Source organism: Nannospalax galili, unplaced genomic scaffold (genome assembly GCF_000622305.1).
Source record: "Nannospalax galili isolate Female #2095 unplaced genomic scaffold, S.galili_v1.0 scaffold1307, whole genome shotgun sequence".
NCBI lineage: Eukaryota > Metazoa > Chordata > Mammalia > Rodentia > Spalacidae > Nannospalax > Nannospalax galili.
In genome coordinates this window covers 824,312-837,785 of record NW_008357035.1, presented here as the reverse complement: position 1 = coordinate 837,785, position 13,474 = coordinate 824,312, and the positions used below count along the sequence as shown (strand labels likewise).

Genomic DNA, 13,474 nt, shown 5'->3' with positions numbered 1-13,474 from the left:
CAGCCTGGTCTACATAGCAAGTTCCAGGCCAGCTGGGGTTATAGGGAGATCCTGTCTCAAAAAGACCAAAAAAAAAAAAAAAGGATTTAGTTTTGTATGTATGAATGTTTTGCCTGCATGTATGTAAGTGTACCACATGTATGCAATGCCCTCAGGGGCCAGAAGGGGGCCTTGGATCCCTGGAATTGGAGTTACAGATAGTTGTTAGCTGCCATGTGGGTGGTTGGGAACTGAACCCAGGTCCTCTGGAAGAGAGCAGCCAGTGCGCTTACCTGCTGAGTCATCTCTCCACCTCCTAAAGATTTATTTTTTTTACTTTTAATTATGTGAATGTGTGTGTCAGGGGGGTTGTGCACATGTGTGCATTGCCTGTGGAAGACAGAAGACAGCATCAGATCCCCTGGAACTGGAGTTAAGGATGGTTGTTAGTCACCATGTGGGTGCTGGGAATTGAACTCAGGTCTTCTGCAAGAGCAGCCAGTGCTCTTAACCGATGAGCCATCTCTCCAGCCCCGTGTTTGATTCTGCATTGTGTCACATTCATAGCTATTCATGGGCTGCAGGCTAGACCTGCCCGCTAGTTGCTCAGGTTGGAGGCTTACAGCTAGCACAGCAGCAGTCGGCAGCAGCTACCATCCCAGCACCTGGGCCTTCGAGGGTGTCGGGATCCTTCAAGGCTTGTCTGCTCTCAGGAACATGCAGTGAGCAGCCCTTGCCCCTTCTGAGCCTTGGCCCTCCGCCCTTGCTGTTATAGTTGTTGTGTGGCTCTGTGGCTGGTGGCTGTGTCTGCCTCTGCTGCCAGGGAGGAGCCCTGGGGCCCAAAGTTGCAGCAAAGGAAGGTGGCTCGGGGCTGTTCTCCTCCCAGCATCCTGGCTCCACAGGCAGGTGAGGGTGGGTGGCAGGCAGGTGAGGCACTGCATCTGCACCAATCCAGCATGGCTTCCAGGTCTACAAACCACTGACTTCCAGCTGAGTTTCAGGGTCACCTGGGGATCACCCAAGCTTCTCTTAAGTTCTTGTCGTCCAAAGTTGGTTGAGGTAGGTTGCTTAGGGTGGTCCTGACTGGAGCAAGCTCCTCTGGGGCAGAAGGTGGCTTCAGTTATGTGACCATCCAAGTTGTCCAAAACATGGCAGCAGTGTGGTCAGTTGTCAGAGAAGCTGCTCCACCAACAGGCCCCGATCCAGAGGGGCCGCTCCGCCAACAGGTCCCGATCCAGAGGGGCCGCTCCGCCAACAGGCCCCGATCCAGAGGGGCTGCTCTGCTAACAGACTTGGACCAGGCTGCCTGGCAGAAGGTCTGTGTACTGCCACTCAGAGGCCACTGTATCTGGTTTATATGGGGTCAAGGACGGAACCCAGGACTTAGTGCATGCTAGGCAAGCACTGTAGTGAGATACAGCCCTGGTCCCTGTTTATTTATTTATGTGACGAGGCATTGTTAGATTTGTTTTCACTAAATTAAAAAAAATTTATTTTAGCCGGGCGTAGTGGCACACGCCTTTAATCCCAGCACTGGGGAGGCAGAGGCAGGCGGATCCTTGTGAGTTCAAGGACAGCCTGGTCTACATAGTGAGTTCAGGTCAGCTGGGACTACAAGGAGACCCTGTCTCAAAAAGACAAAAAAATTATTTTATGGGTATGAATGTATTTCCTGCATGTATGTAAGTGCACTGGTGCACGCAATGCCTGTGGAGGTCAGAAGAGGGCATCAGATCCCCTGGAACTGGAGTAAAGATGGTTGTTAGCTGCCATGTGGGTACTGAGAATTGAACCCAGGTCCTCTATAAGAGCAGCCAGGGCTCTTAACCAGAGTCATCTGTCTACTCGTTTTCACTTTTGAGAAAGGGTCTCACCATGCAGCCCAGGCTGGCCTAGCCTCCTGAGTGCTGGGATTACAGATGTGTGCCACACCTGGCTTGCCAGTGATCCTGGAACATGCAGTCCCTCAGCCGACCCAGTGACCTTGTCTGTGCCATCACCCAGGCCTCTTCTTTTCACCTCAGTTCATTGAGTGACCAGGCAGTCCTGGGCAGGTGGGTCCTTGAAGTGAGAAGCTGGGACAGGGAGGCAGGGTTCCACTGTGGGTCTGGTAGAGGGCCAGGAGTTGGGCAAAACCAGTGTAAGCTGTGAGCCCCATGCTAAGAATGAATGAACGAATGGACACAGTTCAAAGCACCTGGAATGCAGGGGTGTGTGCACCAGGGAGCTTACCTGGGGAGTGCCCCCTACAGGTGGGCTGTGGTGATTCAGGAAGGGCTCTTCCCCCAGGTCCTGGCTGTGTCTCATGGGACTGGGCAGGCAGTGTGAAGGAAGATCCTGGGCCAGGGGCACCATGGGTGAGTAGGGCAGCAAGAGACACACTTGGCTCCACAAGATGACTATCCCTGCCCAAGCTGAGCTCTGGGCCCACCTCTACCTGAGAGCCGAGCCAAACCCATGTCTGGCAGTTACCTCCCTACCTGCAGGGAACAGACTATGTGGGCCTTTTGCCTCCTGGTTACCCATTCAGCAAACACAGAGAAGCTGCTGAGATGGGCTTGAAGTGGTCCCCAGGGACCAGAAGGGCAGGACCAGCCTGGGGTCCAGTGTCAGAGTGGGTGGCAGGCTCGGCTGCCTTCAGAAGGGCATCTGAGTAGCACAGGGAAAGGAACGTGGTGGGGAGGCGAGCACCAGGGCTCACTGTCTGGGGGCCGGGGCAGAGAGGCCTGCAGCTGGGGCCCAGTGACTCTGCTGGGCACATCGTCCTGTATGTGATGGAATCATCTGGAGGGTGTGGGCTGTGCAACCAGGAGAGTGTCACTGTCCCAGGCTTCCACAGGGAGCAGGCTTGAGGGGTGAAAGTCCAACACCTGTGAAACTGGACCGCTCTGACCTTCCAGACTTCGTAAACGGCCAACCACTAATAAATGGCAAAGTAGACGCTTACAAATCTAATTTAAATTAGCAATGTAATTAAATGCACAATGACTTTCATGTGAGGTATGATTTAACTATGGGAAAATACACAACGGACCATTTGACCACTGACCAGCACGCAGTTCTGGGGCCTGAGGTGTCAGTTTGTGGCTGTTACCATCACCCAGCTCTGGGGCTGGCTACACTCCAAAGGAGCCCTGTTCCCACACAAGTGGACTTTTGGGGAGTGGGGCTGGGCTTCTTTTATAAAAAACATTAAAAAATTATTTTTGTATGTATTACCTGCATGTGTTTAAGTGTGAGGGAGCGCCCTGTCCTGTCCTCAGGGTGTGGGGACTGGGGCTGTGATCAGCAGGCTGTCCTGTTTCAGCCACCAAACATAACTGCAGCTGTGTCACCCGACTTTGGTTCACAATCTTTGGTGACAATCTGTGTGGCTGATAGACATCACTTTGGCCAGTGTCCACTTAGCACATGACTCAAGCATCCCTGGGTCTCCATCCCACGTTTCTCCACAAAAGCCAAGTCCTGCTTTGGCGTCAGCCACTGCAGGGTGACTGGCCGTGCTGACCGGATCACATGCTCTTATCACGTCAGTCTGCCTGGTTTAAAACACAGTCCACACAGGGACCATGTGGTCAGAGGCAGTCAGCTGACTCAGAAATGATTGTAGAATTCAAAATAGGAAGCTAAAAATAAGCAGGGCGGCTGGCTTCTAGGAACAGGTCGGCCTGTGGCTGCTCCTGAGGTGGAAGACAGGCAGGAGGGGGCAGGGCAGGAGCTGAGTCAGGTCCCTCGATGGAGGACAGGGGTGAAGCCCTGGGGGAGCCAAGCAGGGAGGGGCAGAAAAGCCACCTACCCCAAAGTGCACATCTCTGACTGTGTCAGGGTGACAAGTGAGCGGAGGGGGGGGGGTCTGTACTTGAGGAGTCCAGGACACAACTGGGCCCAAGTGGGGGATGTGGGGGTCTGCAGGGTGGAGATTGGGTCTTAGCAACTGGCTGGGTAGTCATTTCGACACATCTGGGAAGATGGACCGATGAGCTTCCTCTATCAAGTAGGCTTGTGGTCACATGGGGCATTTTCTTGGTTGCTGATTGCTGTGTAAGGGCCCAGCCCACTGTGGGTAGTGCTATCTAGGCAAGCCTGAAAGCAAGTCAGTAAGCAGCTTCCCTCCATGATGGAGCGTGATCCTCCCCAAGTTGCCTTTGGTCATGCAGTTTATCACAGCAACAGAAAAGCAGGCTAGGATGGATGCTGAAGTCTTAACACCCTACCTCTGGGAACGTGTCCGTCTGTGCCACCCCCACCCCCTCCCCACATGGCAGAAGGGATTTTACTGATGGGGTTAAATCCAGGCAGTTGGCACACATCTGCGGTCAGCGACTGGAGACTGGAGCAGACAAACTACCATGTGAAGACTGGAAACGTAGTGTGACCTTGCAGGAACCCAGAGGTCCTCAGATGAGAACATTCTCTGGGGCTACAATTCAGCACAGTGGCTCTTACCTGAACTGACCCCTGGTAATCCACTTTGGACTCATCTATACAAAAATAAGCTTTTTATTCTTTATTTTGTGTGTGTTGAGTGTATTGCCTGCACGCCTGTGAGTGCACCCGTGCTGTGCAATGCCGCGGAGATCAGAAGGCGGCTTTGGATTCTTCTGGAACTGGAGTTAAGGACGGTTCGTAGCCACCATGTGGGTGATGGGAATCAAGTAGTCAGTGCTCTTAACCGCTGAGCCATTTCTCCAGCCCCAGCCGGTTTTTTTAATGACCTGGGTCCACAACTTAGGGCCCTTCCCCCACTGGCAGCAGCCTGGGTAGCCCTCCTGACACTCCTGCTGACACCTTTCAGGACCTGGGTGAGGTGGCCATACCAGTGATTCCAGCACTTGGGGGGGGTGGAGGCAGAAGGATCAGAGGTTCAAGGTCCCCCTCAGCTATACAGTGAGCTTGAGGCCAGCCTAAGTTATATGAGACCTTGCTGCAAACACCCCCTAAAATATCCACCCCCAAACCAAAAATAGGGACTAAGACAGTCATACCAAACACCCACGGGAGACCAGGCAGTGTGTACCCCAGGGAGCAAGGTGAGAGGCTTGTGGCTGGGGACAGAGGGGTATGGGTCAGAGAAGGCAGGAGGCTTGAGACAAATTCCCAAAGAGGGTGGCTGGGTGGCCCCAGAGGTCCTGAGGATGAGCAGGGTGGAACAGAGCAAGATAGATGGTGTTGACTCCAGCAGGGGTCAGAGGGAGGCAGGCTAGGGGCCAAGGGAGAGGCTGCATGGCAGGAAGAACGGCTGTAGGGTACCAGGAGGCGTTTGATCTGCCCTGTACGCAGGCCTGGGGTTGTCCCCTGTGAAGCAGACTCAGGACGAGATGGCTCTTCCCCAGCTGTCAGGCAAGCCCGACTAGAAGCTTCTCCAGACTCCAATTTTTATTACAGAGACACAGGAACAGGGTTTTGGGGGGCAGCCCACTATCACTAGGAAAACTGCATTCTCCTAGTTCAGACCAGGTGACGGGTTAGAAGGCAGGGCCACAGGTCACACAGGCACCCTGTGTTGGCTCTTGTGGAGCCCCTGGCTGCAGTTCAGGGATTTGGAAGTCACACAACAGATTTGGGCAAGTAATGGCTATTTACCAATAGTCCCTTTAGGGTGAGGGGTCCAGGTACCCCACTTCCTCCACAGTCCAGATCACAGCAATGGTTGCATTATGGGGCATTTGAAAATGGAAAGCACCATAAAAAATATAAAAAGTTGGGGTTGTTTTAAAAAGACCCTCCAGTAAATGTATGCCACAAACCTCCCCAGCTGGGAGAGTTAGCTCTCCTGTCTTTTGAGACAGGGTCTCACTAGCTTGGAACCTGTGTTCTTCCTGCCTCAGCCTCCTAAATGTGGGGCATGTGGCATTACACTTGCTCTTTGGGCCTGAGCGCCCTGTGTGTAGGCTATGGCCTACCTGCAGAGTGGACCCATGTGTGTGCTCAGTGAATGGGCTGAGGGGCTGGCTGGCCAGTCCTCTCTGCCTGACCCTGGGGGCTACCTTCTAGGGATGGTGTCTTGTGCAAACTCCCACCACCATGCTCTCTGGCAAGGCTGCCAGGGGCTGGTCTACCTCCTCCCTGGGTGATGGGAGGGAGCGCAGGTCGGCTGGGTCACTAGTTCAATGTGCAATGCCCTACGTGGCTTGAGCTAAGACCTCAGCAAGCCAAGGTGGTTCAGCGTAGCACCCACAAGGTTCTCAAGGTCCTGCTGGTGGCGGGCAGTGCCCCCTGCTGGTGGGAAGGCAGTCAACAGACCCTGCAGCACTCTACCAACATGGACAACCAGGGCTGCAAAGACCCTGGGCTGCAGGGGCTCCCGAGTACTTGGGTTCTTAACACAATACACATTCTTTGTGACTCGGGGTCTCCAGGGTAAAGGCACTTGCTTGCTTTTTTTTTTTTGAGGCTGGGTCTCATCCTCCTGACTCCCAAGTGCTGGGATCATAGGTGAGCCACTACTCAGCCTGAGGCTTAAAGACCACTTTGGAAGCAGGTGGTCTGCCCTTTAAATCCCAGTTTATCAGGTAGATGATGGTTTTGATATAGAACAGTGAACTTTAGAGTCACACTCCTCGAAGGAGCTGGTGTGCCAAGAATTCCCAGGCACCACTTCCTAGGGCGAGGAACTGTTTGGACGTGTGGACTCCAGGACAAGGCAGGCGGGCTGACTGGGGGGGATCCTGTGGCTCCCCTACTCTGAGAGCTAGTCTCTCCCTGTGAAGCACCAGGAAGGATCTGGAATGGCTCAGATGCTGTGTGAGGGGTACCAGTCTGCCTCTGTTGACATGTCTTCACGGTTCTGGGCATGGAAGGCCCACCGATCACGGAGAAAAAACAAGCAGATAAGGCTCCTTCAGGGAGCAGTGGGCGTGTCAAGGCGCTTCTGAGGTCACAGCTGACTCCCACAGCATTGTGGACACTTCCCCATGCCCACTCACAGACCCCTGAGCCTGCTGTGCCTCCTCTACCAGGTCGGCCACAAGGTTCAGCTGACAGGTGCGCAGTGCTTCCATCAGCCGGGCCACCGTGGCCTTCTCCTGCTCTACGTTCTTCCAGACTCTCAGTGCCTCCCTCACCCGCTCGCTCAGGCTTCGGGGATACCGCTCCTCGATCCCATCCATCTTGGCCTCCGACAGTTTCAGCTGGCGGGCTAGTTTTTTCCAGTCTCTCCCCACACTGTCACACACGATGTCAAAGGCCACACGTAGGTCTGGGGGAAAGAAAAGCAGGACTTACTGGGGTTCTGGGAGAAGCCCCCCCCATTCTCATTGGCCATCCAATGTGGATCTGAGCACCAGGCAGGTCCTGTGTGGGGCTAACCTCACACAGCAGCTCAGGAGCTACCGCCAAGTGCCCAGTATGCCTCCCATTCTGCCCCAGCCCCACAGGGTCATGGTGAGCCACCTGCTTAGAAGAGGGGAAACCGAGGAGGGACTGGGGAGTCAAGATAAAAGAAAACAAGAGTTGGACAGGGTCCCCTAAAGCTATACCCCCCTCAAATCCCGCACACTGAATGCTACATGTGAAAAGAGTGCCCTTTGCTGGCCTGAGGAGTGTGATGACCATCCTTGCTACAATCAGGAATTCCTGCACGGTTCCAGAGTGGGGTGGGGGCCAAAAGGGGGATGATTGAGGACAGGGAGCCCTTGGTGGCAGCTGAGAACCCCTTACTGGATTCACACATGTTAAGTGTCTTGGGGAGAAAATGCACAATCCCTGTCTTCAGGGACCTCTTGCACACACTGCCTAATCAATGCTTTAAATAATTCTCTGCAGGAAACCAAGTGTCCCAACATGTCCTGTCAATGCTGAGTTTTGGATTCTGTAGCGTTTTAGGTGTCAGTTTTCAACTGTGAATACTGTCATGATTACGTCCTCCACTGGGGGAATCCAATCACGAAAGTACCTGGGTGAGTCCACCTGATGGTGTTATAGGGAGCTGGTGGAGAGCTTCAGTGCTGAGGTCTGTAAGGGCAAGTGGGTCATGCACTCTGGCTGTAGTGATGTCCTGCCTCATCGCAGGCCCAGAGCAAGGCGCTAGCCCCACCGTAGTCCCTGGGTCAGGAAGTCCACTGGCTGGACAGACACTCCCAGTGTGGAAGGAAGAAGGGCAGCTTGGGCACCTGACCTCACCCTACCCTCACTCTACTGTCAGACACCACCTTTCCGAGTCCCAGAGTTCTCCCGTCTGCAAAGTAGCCGCGCCTCTGGAGTCATTCAGAAAAAGAGATGCAGGACACACCTCCGGAGGATCAGCGGCCATAGCAGGGGAAGTGGCCAATGGACTTCACCAGCCTCTTCTGTGTCCACCCACTGCCCCGGCCTCCACCAGCCTCCCTGACCTCTCCCTGCAAACCCGCCGCCCTGGCCTCCACCTCCCTCCGGGGTCTCCATCCCCCTTCCTGGGATCTGCACCCCCTTCCCCAGGTCTTCACCCCCTCCATCCCCATCCCAGGTCTCCACCCCTCCCCGGCGCCCACCTGCCTCCCCCGGCGCGGCCCCGACCGCCGCCCCGGCCTCGTAGTCGTCCAGCAGCTGCAGTAGGTCGTGGCGGCGCAGCGAGGCCAGCAGCTCGCGCAGCAGTCCGGGGCGCTCGCGTTCCAGGTCGCCCTGCTCCAGCAGCACCGAGAACAGGTCCAGGCCGCTCTGCACGCACTCCAGTTTCCGCTTGGCCACGCGCCCGCGGCACAGGAACTTGAGGTCCGCCAGCTCGCCGGTAGACAGGTGGCGGGACACCGAGTGCAGCAGCACCAGGAACGGGTCCATGTCGAGGGTGGGACCGGTGCGCCCGGGCATCACCCTAAGAAACCGCCGAAGACTTCCGATCTGAAATCTCGCGAGAACTCCGGATCCCGCGTGTGCGCAAGGCACGCGGCGGTGCCCATTTCCGCCTGGGCTGACTAGGCCGTCCCCGCAGCTTCGGCACCTGCGGCCTGAGTAATTTCTGCGCATGCGCCTCGGGCGGTTTGTGGCTCTGCGCTTGCTCAGGACGGATGGCCCGTTTGGGCTTGAATCCTGCCCCCTCCCCCGGAGGGGGGCTCTGGGAGACCTGGGCTCTTCATCTACCTGAGCAGCCCTACTGTGTGCGGGGCTGAGAGGCAGCTGCGGGCAACTCACGGATGGCAGTAATAACTGCACGTCAGCGTTCACACGCAGGCTGACCTCACGTGCATGGTGACCCCAGGGACATTTCACGTGCGCACCAAGCACTAAGGTGTATTTCATTTTAAATATTTATTATTTTTATTTTATGTGTATGAGTGTGTGGCCTGCATGTTAAGTGCACCCGTGTCGTGCAATGCCTGTGGAAGTCAGAAGAGGGCGTTGGAGTTCTGGACGGTTGTTAGCTGCCACGTGGGTGGTGGGAACCGCAGAACGGGGTCTTCCGCAAGAGCAGTCAGTGCTCTTAACCGCTGAGCCCTCTCTAGTTCCCAATTCACCCTTTTAAGTAATAGCATTCACTGTTTTTATTTTGTTGTGAGACGGGGCTCATTATGTAGCCCAGGCTAGCCTCCTGAGGTCCAGCTAGAAAGATAAGGGGATGAGACCGGAGAGAAGCTCCTCCCCACTCTGGATGTGCTCATGCCCCTCACTGAGAGGAATTTCCACACCAAACTGCTTGTATTGGGCAGGCTCTCTAAAGGAGCACAGCCAACAGTGGGACTGCACATGCTAAGGGGCCGTGCTGGGTTGGCTTACACAGTAGGACTGCGGAGTCCAGCAGTGTCTGCCTCCATGTTGGAGACAGAAAGAACCAGGTTGCCAGTCCAGGAAGCTGGACGCTACAGCAGTCCTAGGTCCAGAGCCCAAGTGCTGAGATTACAGATGTGCACCACCACATCCAGACTATTTTTTGTTGTTGCCAAATTATAAGAGGTTTTCTATCGTTCTGGGCGTAAATCTCATCGGATGCATGCTCCGCAAACACATGCCCACGTGTTGTGCACTGTTCTAGTCTGTTGGTGAGATCCAATAATATAGTTTTAAAAGGGAAGAGGCTTAGAGAGACGGCTCAGCAGTTAAAAACACTGGCTGCTCTTGCAGAGGACCTGGGTTCAGTTTCCAACACCCAGACATTGGCTCAGAGCCCAGGGATCTGATGCCCTCTTCTAGCCTCCTCTGGCATTGCCCAACACTGTGCACAAAGGTCAAACATACACATAAAATAAAAATAGCAAATAACATATTTTAAGAAAAAGGAAAGTAAGGCCGGGCGTGGTGGGGCACGCCTTAATCCCAGCACTCAGGAGGCAGAGGCAGGTGGATCTCTGTGAGTTCAAGGCCAGCCTGGTCTACATAGTGAGTTCCAGGACAGCTGGGGCTACAGGGAGACCCTGTCTCAAAAAGACCAAAAAAAAAAAAAAAAAAAAAAAAAAAAAAAAAAGGAAAGTAAGAAAAAGCCAGGCATAGTGGCTTTTTAAATTGGGAGGCAGAGGCCCAGATCTCTGCGAATTCAAGGCCAGCTTGGCCCACATAGCAAGTTTCAGGCCAGCTGGGGCTACAGGGAGACTCAAAAAACCCCAAACGGGCTGGAGCGGTGGCTCAGTGGTTAAGAGCACTGGCTGTTTCTGTAGAGGACCCGGGTTCGATGGCAGCTATTAGCTGTCTGGAACTCCAGTTCCAGAGGATCAGATACCCTCTTTTGACCTCCGCAGACACTGCACAACATGGGTGTGCTCACATGAAAGCAGGCAATACACACATACACAGAAAATAAAAAATTAATAAAAAACCAAACCAAAAGCCATAACCCCCCCCCCCCAAAAGGAAGAAAGGAAAGAGGAAATAGAGTGGGTAGCGCTGAACGGCTTTTACTGGTTTCCTGGAGGCAAACCCACCCCTTATTTGTGCCCAAGATGGTCAGAAGGGACTCTGGCCTTCCCTCCGTCATCCCAGTGCCTCCATTTCTTTCCTCTCTCGGTGTCTGCTCTGCCGTGAGTGCTGGAGGCATTCCTCGGCTACCTGTGGACCCTGGCCTTTCCTCAGAGGACGGGCTTTTCAAAGCACCTCTGCTGGATTGGAAGGGGGTGTGGTGGGCAGAATCCTCCAGACACAGCATCTTAATCCCAGACCTGTGACACCCCAGACTTGGTCCTGACCCCTGACTTGAGGCTATGCAGGCCTGCTGGGTGGAAAAGACTCCACAGGTGCAGTGAAGCCAAGGCCTGAATTGCAGAGAGCAGCCTGGCTTGCCTCGGGGAACCCTGCTGAGCCTGAGCACTCAGGGCTGGAACTGAAGAGATCAGAGGAAAGGGCGGAGTGTGTGTGTGTGTGTGGTGGGGAGGATTGTTCTGTATTGGGTCCAGGGGGGCCTTGGAGTTCAACCCCCAAGGTCCCTTCAGGACACCTGAGAGGTCCCCAGCTGGTCCTCACCTCCGCCCAGGACCCACTTGTCCCTGCATGCAGCTCCCAAGGCCGCCAGCAGAGGGCAGCAGCCACCAACAGGAAGAGGCCAGCAGTGCCATCCAGGCTGGAGGTCAGCCTGGCTAAGAGGGGACCGACACAAAAGGACAGGCTTTGGAGGAGCCACGATGATCTGTTAAGGTGACCACCACCTGTGCTTTTGTTAGAAGCTGACTGGCTCTATCCTTGCCATATGGGAATTTTCTGCCTGTATTATTTTAATACAAATGTGAGGTGCAGGAGGGGATAGAGGAGCTGTACATGACAGTATACACCTGTAACATTGGGAGTTAGAGGCAAGAGGATCACTGTGAGTTCCAGACCAGGTTGAGCTACAAGGAGAGATCCTGTCTTAGCAGAAGGGTCAAGCTGTCCATCCATCATCCACCATCCATCCATCATCTACCCATCCATCCATCCCATCCAACCATCATCCATCTGTCCATCATCTACCCATCCACCCACCCATTCACCATCCATCCACCATCCATCCATCCATCCATCCATCCATCCACCCACCCATTCACCATCCATCCACCATCCATTCATCCATTCCTCATCCATCCATCCACCCACCTATCCATCCATCCACCATCCATCCATCCATCCATCCACCTACCCATTCACCATCCATCCACCATCCATCCACCATCCATCCATCCACCATCCATCCATCCATCCATCCACCATCCATCCACCATCCATCCATCCACCATCCATCCATCCATCCATCCACCATCCATCCACCATCCATCCATCCATCCATCCACCCACCCACCCATTCACCATCCATTCACCATCCATTCATCCATCCATTCACCTATCCATTCATTGCCCACCGATCCATCCATCTATCCACCCACACATCCATCCACCATACATCATCTACCCATCCATCTATCATCCATCCACTATCATCCATCCATCATCCACCCATCCGTCCCCCACCTGTCATCCATCCCCTTTCATGCCTCTCTGCCTGGTGCTCTGTCTTATCCTGTTTTCTGGCAAGTGTTAGTTCTTTTCTCCTTCACCATGGTTCTTACAACACACAGGCAGGTGAATGAGCATTGTATAATGCGTAGGGATGATGCCCCTGGGGTGGAGATCATTTAAGGGGACACATGAATGGCTCTGGAGGCCCGTGGATGAAGGCATGGGGGAACTGGGCATATGGAGCCTCGGCTAGGGATCTATGTCCAGCTGAGGGTGTGGACAGCTCTGTCCAAGCACCACCTAGGCCAAGCTTTTTAAGGGTCTCATAGCTGTTCTTAGACCCAGGGCAGGGACTTTGGCTTGAGACTGTGGAAGGGCTGGTGATTGCAGGAAGCATAACTGCAGCTGACCCTGAAGGGCTTGACTGTGAGGGGTAAAGGGATGGCAGAGGCTGGAGAGGAGCCACCATGGTCCTGCTGGATGACAGACCTAGCTGCGCTGGGGGTGTGACTCAGTTGAAGCATGCTTACCTAGTGTGCAGGAGACTGATTTTGACCCTCAGCACTGCATAAACCATGCATGGTGGTTCACACTGTACTCCCAGCACTTGGGAGGTAGAGACAGAAGGATCAGGATCCTCTGTTACACAGTGAGCTTGAGGCCAGCCTGGGCTATATGAAGACCTGTTCAAAAATACAACCAACCGTGGCCTGGAGAGATGGCTCAGCACTTAAGAGCACTGGTTGTTCTTGGAGAAGACCCAGGTTCAAATCCCAGCACCCACATGGCAGCTAACAACTGTCTGTAGCTCCAGTTCTAGGGGATCTGACAGCCTCTTCTGTTCTCTGCGGGCACAGCACAAAATGGGTGCACTTACCTACATGCAGACATAACACTCATACACATAAAAATAATGAATAGAATATTAAAATAAAAAGAAAATATACAAGAGAAACTCAGCAAGATCAGCTAGATGATTTTCTTTTTGTCACCTCAGTATAGCATTCTTTTCTTCTATGTAATAAGGGGCAAGTACCTATATCAAACGAGAGACTTAGATTCTAAGAAATCACACTTAGATTCTATCAGAAAAGGTGGGTCAGTGATATTTCTTTATAGCCTGCTTTAAGACCAGGCAAGATTAGAATATTTGGGGATTTACTGCATT

At 53.8% G+C, this 13,474-nt stretch overlaps 1 protein-coding gene across 1 annotated transcript; it reads right to left on the bottom strand.

Annotated features, from left to right (window-relative positions):
* Positions 1-5,844: 5,844 nt before the first annotated feature.
* On the bottom strand, positions 5,845-8,801 carry Fadd (Fas associated via death domain). Its single transcript, XM_008854972.3, has 2 exons — positions 8,448-8,801; positions 5,845-7,177 (listed from the first exon to the last, which is right to left on the bottom strand). The coding sequence occupies exons 1-2, from the start codon at positions 8,761-8,763 to the stop codon at positions 6,840-6,842; spliced, it is 654 nt and encodes a 217-aa protein (XP_008853194.2). The 5' UTR covers positions 8,764-8,801; the 3' UTR covers positions 5,845-6,839.
* Positions 8,802-13,474: the final 4,673 nt, after the last annotated feature.